Raw genomic sequence first — 10,633 nt, forward strand, 5'->3', positions numbered from 1 at the left:
AACTATGGTACATGATAACTCAGATGATGAAAACTCAGATTTGTATTTTTCCATTACTGCAACAACTGACTGACTTTCATAAAGTGACACAAGAAAAACACTAGTTGATGTGATCATTTCTATGTGCATCCAAAATGAAGATGATTTTAAAAATGTTAACTGTGCAAAGTTAGCCTACAGTTGTCTGTTTTTCAGTTACATTACAAATAATATGCTAATGAATTGCTGACACTGTTGCTTAGCACCATTTGGTTTGTTTGTGCTGATAGGTCCCCAGAACACTAGGCTCTATCTCCCTTAGCAGATATCATAAATAAATAAAAAAAACACATCATATTCTATATTCTTACTCTGACACAACAATAATTGTACATAATTCATGTCACAAAAACATCTTTGTTTATTTTACACTGGACCTCTATGCACCCCCTGAGTTCATCCTCTGTTTGTAAATAGACATCTCTTTGAGCAACAAGAAGTGTTACCATCACAAGAAGCAACACAGAGTCAGAATGTCTTTAAAGATAGGATTGGAGGAGATCAATTTCTTTTTCCACTGTTGGACTAATCTCACTCTTCAGTATAACACTAAAATGTCCCAAAGATTAAACTAGCCTATGCATGCACATTAAACTGTGTGAGGAATGTGTGTGTTATAAAAGAGGTCCAATATAACCAAAAGAGTCGAGCAGTTTGTTGCTGAAATTTTCTGGAAAACACTCACCGATACAAAATAAAGATCTTGAGTCAATCAAGGTTTTGTCAGGAACAGTTCTACAAATGAGAGAGATGATGAGACAGTTGCAGAATATGTTCAGGCTGGGGCAATCCCACGCTGATTCTTATACACTTCTAGGAGTATTCGTCATTATTATGATTTACTTATCTGTCTGTTACAGGTTGCTACAATGGAATGTGCTCATCACTATCAAACCTCACTAACAAGCTCTGCTGGACCATGTGAACCAAGGTCATGTTTATACATCAAACAACTACTGCCACAAACAACTTGCATATTTGAGAGAATCTTTAGGTGAAAGGTACTGAGTAAAACCAAACAAGACTATAAGGCACACAGTGTTATACTTAATATAAATATATTAATATACATTTTATATTACAAGTTGCAGAAAATAGAATATTTTTATGAATCAACAAAAAGAAATAAGCCAAAAGACATGTTGGGATGTAGCATCTGGGTTCAGACCAGTCCAGACAGAATTGATGGAAAAACAGTCAAAATCATATGCATATCATGACCAGCAAAGGGAGGGATAACAATGAATAACACACAATTATATTGTATTATATTGTGATTCTTAGAGCCAGTCACTTTGAGATTAAGTTTTTTACTTCTGTAGCTTTTATGTCCTAGTTGGAAACTACACCGACAATGATCATAACTCATGTGACGCTGTCCTTCAGAAACTTTTCTGTCAAAAAAGAGAAACTTCCAATTCTGGCTTATTTAACACTAGGCAAAGTACAACCTGGGGGCCAATCACGGCCCACATTTAGATTTCATGCGGCCCAAAGTTTCATTTTTATAATGTATTATTTATGGCCTGCTAGGATTGTCAGATACTGTATGGTTGGAATATTTGGTGGTTTTGTTGGACATAATGAAACATTTGAATGTACTAAAGTTAACCTCTAAGGACATAACTGCTGGTGTTATATATCTGTAGACACAATATATTACTTTCTGAATGATCTTGTTAAAGACAAGAGCGAGAGTGACACATTTTAAACTTAAATGTTAACAGACTTTGCATTTCTCATAATAAGTCATGTTTACAATGTACACGAGGTTCAGATTTCTATCAAATTCATGCAATTTTTATATTTATATTTATAGATTAGGCTGTTGGCACTGGATGACCAGGAAATAGTGCAACGTTTTTGCCCTTTGTTCTCAAACACAGATGCAACAAACGGATATTTTGCAACAGCTAGTAAGATAAGGCTGCAGTGTGTCTGATGTAATGTGTGTTTTAAATGTGCAATCGTGCATTGTGTACTGTCACGCTGCTGGAAACAAACAAAAAAAAAAACCTGTCCATGTGGATGTAGGTCAGCGTGCTCCGGCTGCCACCAGCAGGGGTCGCCGCTGAGAGTGTCCATCACCGCGGTTTAAATAAAGCTTTGGCAGAAACGCGTGTGTGATACTTCTGGAAGGAGCGTCCGACACGCCAAAGTACAGCACTGCCCTCTTTAAAGGGAGACTTTTGAACACGCTTATTTTTGTATCTATTATTAAACATTACGGGTATCGATTGAACCCCTGAAAAAAGAAAACATGGCAGAGAGCGACTGGGATACCGTGACTGTCTTGAGGAAGAAGGGGCCGACTGCTGCCCAGGCCAAATCCAAGCAGGTTAGCATGGACGCTTCAACATCGTCTGTTTTTCTACGTGTTCCTCAGCATAACCGTGGGTTTTACAGCAACATAAGGTTTCAGAGTACACCCAACAAACGGCTACTATATAATGTATTGGTAAAATATGTATATATATATCTCACCTCTGCGTGTGGTTACGAGCAAACATCGACCATGTGTCGTCTAATAACAACAGTAGTCAGCACCACCAGGTCTGTCTCTAAACAACGACACACCCGGAGTGTAGCTAACGGACTAGTAACGGTCAGTTGGTGCGGCCGTTAGGGCCGTTATTACCATGGCTTGTGTGTTTCTATGCCAACAAACAAATATTGCGGAGCTAACGTTATAGTTAGCCGAAACTCAAATAGCTTCTTTTATCTTTCTTTTTACGCCCACGTACTCAAATTGAAGGCAAGACATGACTCTTATTTGGTCTCTGACATGACGAGCCTTCCTCTAAAGTCATGTCAGTGTAACTTTTTTTAAAAGGTTCGTTAAATATTCGACGACCAAAAATAGCTACCTAGCAGGCTAGCGTTAGCCAACTACGCTAACCTGATACTGTAGCCAGCCACTCTTAACTAACGCAGTTTTGTTTTTTTTATGTGAGATAGGACGTCATATCCGACCCATATGCAGATGTATGGTAATGCATAATGTTAAAATGTGTCCTCAGACACCAAATGTTTTCGGAAAGCGAGCTTAAATACTGTCCTCAGGCTGGATTGATCATGTTATCTTCTAGATAAGCAGATTTATTACTCAATAACATGATGTTGTTGTGAGCCAAAAGCTGATTTGGGGTCATAATGCAGTATACAGTTAATACATTGGGAATATGTTTTGATATGTGTACGTGTCCATGTTTCCTCTAGGCTATCACCGGTGCTCAGAGACGTGGGGAGGAAGTTGAGACAACCAAGAAATGTAAATTGATGCTTTCTGTACTGTATTTGGTAAAGACCACAGCTCCGCAGAGTCACTTTATTTTCATGCATTTTAGAGATTCTTCCCTTTTATCCAAGTCATAACTCTGCAGACTAAACACGACAAGCGTGCAATGTATTTAACGCACTGTTGTCGTCATGCTGTTTTCGCATGTCTGCCACCCTGTGTGATGTTCTGATGTCTGTGCGTTGATCCACTGTCTGTCACACAGGGTCTGCAGGGCAGAACAAACAGCACCTTGTGACAAAGAACACAGCCAAACTGGACCGGGAGACCGAGGAGCTACACCATGACAGAGTTCCCCTGGAGGTGGGGAAAGTCATTCAGCTTGGCAGACAGGAGAACGGCCTGACCCAGAAAGATCTGGCCACTGTGAGTAGAAAGACTTGTCATGTATCGGCATACACAGTATGTAACAGCTGCTGGGTTTCTAAAATATCGTTTAACTGGATTATGTCTGTTGGTTGTGATAACATAGCCTATGTGCAGCCATAATCAGCCTAATTTCCTGACTGACATACTCTAGAAGCATCAAATTCTGCCTCTTATTAAACACAGTGTCTTAGATAGGATATAGACTGTAAAAATATTCATAAAAGTATCATAAAATGGGTCAATTGTACATTTTATGACGTTTGTGTAGTTCATGGAAAACTTCACGTTCAGGTTCACTAACTGCTCTCATTTGAACTGTGTTGCTGCAATAATGTCAAGAATACCGCCCTGAGATGAAATGATTCACAGCTACAGACAGAGTTGTGTTGCTGACTTTGTAGTTTAACAAAGTTCTAAATTATTTATGTCAAATCTTTTTTTTTTTTTTTTTTTTCCCCTCCAGAAAATTAATGAGAAGCCTCAAGTCATTGCAGATTATGAGGCCGGGAGAGCGATTCCCAACAACCAGGTCATGGGCAAGATAGAGAGAGCAATTGGTAAGAAGAACACTGTTTGCTTAAAACTGAACAATCATATTCATGTCTCAGTTACCAGTTATATAAGCCATGTGTCCACGAACAGGGCTGAAACTGCGTGGGAGGGATATTGGCCTACCCCTGGAGGCAAAACCCAAGAAGAAATGAACACAAAGCCTCGAAATCAGCCCCCCCCCCACCCCTCCCTCTCCCATGACCCATCTTTCCCAGTTACTGAAACCTAAACCACTTCCCCCCTACCCCACCTCAGAGACCCCTCAAAAACTCTCCTCCTCTCTCTCACCCATCCCTTCCTCTACCTGGGCTGATCTCACCGGTGTCCTGCCCGAGGACCTGGTGCTCCACTGCAGAAAGCTGCATAACTGACAAGTCATCAGAAAAAAAACACTCTTGACCACATAATCAGTGAATGATTGAATGCATTTTTTCAGCATCACAAACTCGAAGTTCTGTGCATTTCTTTTCACTCGCGTCTGCTTAGGCTTTGGCATGATAAACTCAACTTTTTGATAGTGATGTAAAGTCAAAAAAAGATAAATTAGTTTTCATGACCAAACAAGGTAGTTTGACTAACGTTAACTCTGAGCATGATGTTAAACCGAAAGTGCTTGATCGCATTTTTTTTCCCCACACACTTAAGACTGGGTGATTGTCATTACAGTGTTGAAATGTTTTAATGCTGTGCTTTGTTTTGATCTTAAAATAAAGTTTCGCAGTTCATGACATTTCTGGGTGTCCATTAATAGCCACTGTGGCACAAGATTTCATGACAAAACTAGGGATTTAAACAGTACAGTCTGATCTAATTGTGTCAAAGCTGAACTAACTAGGACCTAATGCCTCGTAATGACAAAGGCACAACCAGAATCAGTTGTTAAGAATATACATGTTACAAGAAATGCTTGTTTTAATGAATTTATGATTCCATAAATAAAAAGATAAATATATATGTACAATCAAAACTAAATGTGGGTTGCAAGGAGTTAGGAAAATGCTGAATGAAATCTGAATGTAGTTGCAACGTTGTGCCACTAGATGTCAGAATCCTACCAGGAATATGTCCGGACTGTTGCAACGTCCCAATAATATACTGGAAAAAAAACAACCTTTGTTGTAGTTAAGATAACAGTTTTATGTTGAAAATCTGTAACATTTTTTACATTAGGTACATAAACGTCAATATTTTTTCATAAATACTACCTAGAAATACATCCTGTTTTGTACATTTGAACCACAGCTGACAGATCATAATCCAGTGATGTCGATTAAGAATTTAAACACAGATGTGTGTTGAAATAAAAAAAATACTTCTTATAGAGTACAACATTCTGCAACATTGTTGGTACTACCACATGTATTTCTTGGTAAGGCTGCCTTCAGTTTTCTTAAAGATTAATGGACCTTACTGTTGCATAAAAACAGAAGCAGTATGACGAGGAGAAAGTGCAAGTGAAGCAAAACACATTCAAGGGCAAAAAGTTGCGGGAGTGCTGTATTGACAAGAGCTTAAAGCTTGTGGAGCGTGATGCACTAGGAGAGGAAGCTAAAGATGTCAAGATAATCATTGAGGCGGTGCTGCCAAGACTAAATCCTCAGCTCCTCCTGTGGGATCTTGATGTTGTCTCAGGCCAGCTGTCGCTTCTCTCTGATAAGGTTTATGTAAGATACTGTGCTATACTGAAGGTAATTAAGCCAACAGCAATATGATATTAGCAAGTGGGGGGGATTGCACAAAGGGCTTAAATGTTCTGTTTAGGTGAGAACACAGGGGAGACAAAGACGGAGCACACAGCAGTCAAACCATGAAGTCCAATGTCCTGCATAACCTCTATCGAGTCTATCCAGTCCCTGGTTTGGTGAGATAAGACCTTGTGGTGCCTCTGGCACATCTGTGAATCAATGTAATGATCATCATTAGAAGGAGGCACCAAAGTGTACAGCAAAACACGTGCAGAGAACTGCAGCTGACTGTATAATGTCCGCTTGTTTGGGTAAGATAGTCCCAGGGGATGCTGGGTAACATGTCACTTCAATGTTTCTAATTAATTAGAGAGCAAAGCCGCCATGTCTGTTTCCTAATAGGTATTTTTCACAGCAGACATTTTGACACAGGTGTTACGAATTAACGACGGTTCTGTTTTATTACCCAGTAGGGCATGACGGTGTGATAGCAACTCAGCGTGCACAACACTAAGACCCTGAAAAATGAAGCATCTAAATTGGATCCAGCCATCATCAATTTTATTATTTACACCTGTGTTTTCCCTAGTGTGACGTGTCAAAATGTCTTCTGTTGAGAAAGGCCCATTTAGAGCTGGCCTGTGGCTTCAGGTTTTGAGCTATGTTCCGGGGACTAACCCATATATTAGCCATGAATCCGCCCAAAGAGTTCATGCAGCAGTAGTAGGTGCTTTACTATGTAGTTGTAAACAGCAGTGAGCAGAAACCCACAGGCTATGAGGTAAAAACTGAACACAAAGGGCACAGATGGATGGGGTAAAATCGGTCTCTATTCACTTTCATTTGGAAATCTTCCCCAGCACTAAGCAGGCACACTCTAATGGGCACCTATGTTGAGCTGACGAAGCAGAGTCTCTTTGAGCTACTTTCAAATGAGCCACTGGCACTGCTATAACAATGTGAATATAAATTTGGACTGGGAACTTTGTGAGATAGTTTTCTTAAGGCCAGCTGAGCCAGCCAACACTGAGCATAAACTATTCAAACTGTTAATGGTGTGAATACAGAGGAAATATGGACGAAATATGTCGTGCCAATTTGTGCACCATCTACAACCATTTAAAGTCTGTGTAGTTCAGAGGTTTCTTTCAAAATACGTTAAATATGTTGGAAAATAGTTGCTGAAAACACGTGAAAACACTTTGAATGACATATTACTGAAATGCGGAGTTAGAGGTTAAAACAGTTTTTATCACCAGTTTTCAGTCCAGGATTTTGTGGGCGGTCCTAAAGGGTGGCACGATGACACACTGAGGCCACTCTGAGCATGCCCCTGCACCCCTAGAAGAGAGATAGAGATTAATTCATCTCGCTCAGAGTGTTTCAAAGCTTTTTCTGAACTCATCTGACACATTTCAGTCACTTCAAAGTTGCTGCTTGACTGCTTGCACAAATGGGCGTGGCTTCACACATTCAGTGGACACCCCCCCACAGTCCTGGAGCTGTGAATACTGCTCATTGTTACCTGATTTTGACACCTAATTTAATAAACGTGTTGATATTTTTAATCATTCAAATTTGGCTGATTAGTTAATAACACCTTCTTCTTTGGTCTGACAAACTCAGAACATATATTTATTCTTACTTTACACAGACTTTAAGTGCACATAAATATACTCTATGCTGTGCCAGTGTATTGGGTACTACAGAAGTATTTATTTGTATGTACATGTGCCAGAAAAAGTAGGAAGGAGCACATTTTGGATATATGCAATAGCAGGGGATAGTATAGAAAGTTAGGTGTAATTGACATAATGACTGTGTAATTAGAAAGTAATTATGGCTGCATGCATAGCACTCACTAGGGGATTAAAACCATCCCTACTTTCAATTTAAGCCCCACCATCTAATTTATAGAATCAAATGAAGTGGATGGGTCAACAAATATGGACACAATGCCTATGTTTAGCCACTGATCCTATATATAGTATAAGAATAAGAAAAGATACCCAGAGGTACTGTGCTGATAAGTTGTGTCAGAGTTCTTAGAGTGAATATTTCCTTTATATTTGATATCACTTTAAATAATGTTTGTCACAGCAGTTGCATTTACATCATATTCCTACTTAAATCGTGAGTGATTTGAGCTTGGCGTCTTTGTTTTTGTCTTTGTAGGTCCTGCTCTGAAGACACTGTTCTGGGATGCATATTTGCTCAAATAAAGTATGCAACCTCCTGACCGGTGTTCAGTGGACAAACAAAGAAGGAGCCATGTTGTTTCCAGGGGGTTATTTGGATTCTTGCTCAACAGGCTGCTTCACTCTGTGAGTGTGTGTGTGTGTGTGTGAAAGAAAGAGAGGGAGACGGAGACAGACTGCGTTCCTGGAAATGCCATTCCATTGGTCAAAACACCATAGCAACATAGTTCCACCTATGACAAGGGAGCAGCCAGCGGTTTTGAAGGAGCGATGTGAAGCAGAAAGCTACATGGGGGGGAGGGAGGTGGATTTGGGAGGGGTGAGGGCAATTCTCAGGGAGGGTTTGGGGTGGAGGAAAAGTCTGGGGTCTGTTTTGGCCTCAGGCTCCAAACTCAAATTGAGATTCCACTACACGTACAACCTGTTGTGTTGAATCGTGAAATGCACTCTGTCTCAGCAGAGGCTTCTCCTTCAGCTGCTCTGTTCATTCTTTATGTGCCTGTTTACATTTCTTTTACTTTAAAAAATGCATAAATTGCTTTAATCCCTGCACAAAGATCTACCATCGTTCATGTATGTACCTTTACAAATTCTATTATGTTGGAAAAATCAACTTTACAGCAGAAAGATGAGGAAAAAAGAACATATTCAGTTGCAGTTTTGTTTCCTGCTGAGGATTTCCATACTGTCTGATGCTAGTGGCATTCACAAATTACACTGGTTGTTACAGGGTTATGGTTTTTCATTGCGAAATTACAATAGATGCCACAGACTTGCGTAATGTACTTCAATTCTGTGCTGGAAAATAGAGTAAGACAAGAAAAACCTAACAAAGACTAGGTTACTTTGTATGCAGTCTTGCTCGCGTTGTACAACAAAATAACACCCTACACTTCCTCTGTCACAGACATGGGGACCAAACACCAATTTATTTATTAAGCACTTTTACATTAGTTAAAAATCTGTAGTAAAGACATAAAATGTCAGTTTGTTGAAATGTTTTGCAGAGGGTCATTAGTGTCACACCACAGGAAGCTGGTAATAGCCATATTATTAGGAGTTGCATCCAAGAATAAAGAGATCAGAACACCAGCTGATACTGTGAGAAAATATATGCACAGTTTATTGATAGATGCAAATAGGTGAGGCACACACAAAATAATTCAAATCAATAATGTATTAGTTGTGAGTTCTGACCATGTTTGTTTTTCTCTTCAACATTAGAAACCAGTCATGGACAGAAACCAGGTCAATTCTTCTGAACTTTAAGAGATTCTAGTAACTTGAAGATTTCTCTGCAGCCTGGGTGGGACATGGGAGACAAAAACGAAGGAGGAGAAAAAAACAAAACAAAACAAAACAAACAAAAAAAAGGCCCTGCTGCTGCTGTGCCAAAAAAAAAACCAAATAGCTTGATAATCCACATATGAAAATAAACAGAGAAATTCCAGTGACTGCTACAGGATAACAAATTATATCATAAATATTTTTTAACTGCTGCTCATATTCATGGCTTTTAAAGACCTGCTTGGGCTCATCTACAAATTACTGTACAAAATTGTTTCTAGAACATTCTGTGAAAGGCCAGTTTCACAAAAGGACGAATGATCAGCAATATTTACATTTGGCTTCCGAGTCACTGTAACATATACAAAGAACAAAAGGCACTGCGACAAATGTCAAACACATTTAAATATGCAGTAAAAGTAAGCATAAGGAAAAACTGGGCATCCGTTCAGTGGAAGCAATCGCCAATGTCGCCAATTGTTTTGTCAATCCAATTACTATCGAGTTGTGTTAGACAGCATGGCTTATGATTAATCTAGACTAAGTCTTTATTACGCTGTCTAACAAAGATTGAGACACAGCACAGACTGAAGGGAGCCTGCCCTGTTCTTTCCAATCGGCATTCACTGAGGAATAAGCATTATTCTGAAACTTTGTCTGGTTAAAGAAAAGTTGAATTTGTGTCGTTTACACGGTATACAGTACAGCACTATGTGCCCATGAATAAACATGATGGAAAAAGGTGCAACAGTGAAAGTCTGCAAGTGACCTCATACATTTATTAAGATATCAGACAAATGAAAAGTTAGCTGCACATTTACGTAGATGCGACACAGTGTTACTTTGCAAAGCTGGCTGACACAGAATATGCTTGTGAATTATTGGCCTGTTCTCAGTGGGTAAAAGTCTTAATTGATATTTAATAAATACACACAAAACAGTGTCAAGCATGAAACTTTGGTAAGTGTGTTATAGCATTATGAACCTGTGTTTTTCAGCATCACTGGCACAAAGTGATTCTAGTCTGTAAGTGAACGTTTTAGTGATATTGTCCATGTGATCGTTACAAGAACATCTAAAAACAGCTGAATTTTCACAGGTTATTTCTTTGCTAGGTTGACAGGATACTGACAGTGGATGGCTAGGTTGATGCGTGGCTCTCATGCATGTAGCAGTAGCGCAAACAGGTGGGTAGGTTCACAGTA

General features: G+C 39.4%; 1 protein-coding gene across 2 annotated transcripts; it reads left to right on the top strand.

Moving 5' to 3' along the window:
- Window positions 1-2,101: 2,101 nt before the first annotated feature.
- On the top strand, window positions 2,102-9,500 carry edf1 (endothelial differentiation-related factor 1). Of its 2 annotated transcripts, none has more exons than XM_027281978.1 (5): window positions 2,102-2,377; window positions 3,259-3,310; window positions 3,543-3,703; window positions 4,170-4,263; window positions 8,119-9,500. In XM_027281978.1, exons 1-5 carry the CDS (start codon window positions 2,300-2,302, stop codon window positions 8,163-8,165), a joined length of 432 nt encoding a protein of 143 aa, XP_027137779.1. In that variant the 5' UTR covers window positions 2,102-2,299; the 3' UTR covers window positions 8,166-9,500. The 2 variants fall into 2 exon arrangements, with proteins under 2 accessions (XP_027137779.1, XP_010741024.1); XM_010742722.3 differs by lacking the exon at window positions 8,119-9,500 and adding an exon at window positions 4,349-4,988 and having other exon boundaries at window positions 2,105-2,377.
- The last annotated feature ends 1,133 nt before the right edge of the window (window positions 9,501-10,633 follow it).

This window comes from Larimichthys crocea, chromosome IX, assembly GCF_000972845.2.
Source record: "Larimichthys crocea isolate SSNF chromosome IX, L_crocea_2.0, whole genome shotgun sequence".
Classification (NCBI taxonomy): domain Eukaryota; kingdom Metazoa; phylum Chordata; class Actinopteri; family Sciaenidae; genus Larimichthys; species Larimichthys crocea.

What these genes read in the sequence shown, in the direction of transcription:
- edf1 (XM_010742722.3), top strand. Translation starts at nt 2,300, where the DNA reads ATGGCAGAGAGCGACTGGGATACCGTGACTGTCTTGAGGAAGAAGGGG. An exon ending in AGTTGAGACAACCAAGAAAT is followed by an intron (nt 3,311 to 3,542) that starts GTAAATTGATGC and finishes TCTGTCACACAG; the next exon opens with GGTCTGCAGGGCAGAACAAA. An exon ending in CCCAGAAAGATCTGGCCACT is followed by an intron (nt 3,704 to 4,169) that starts GTGAGTAGAAAG and finishes TTTCCCCTCCAG; the next exon opens with AAAATTAATGAGAAGCCTCA.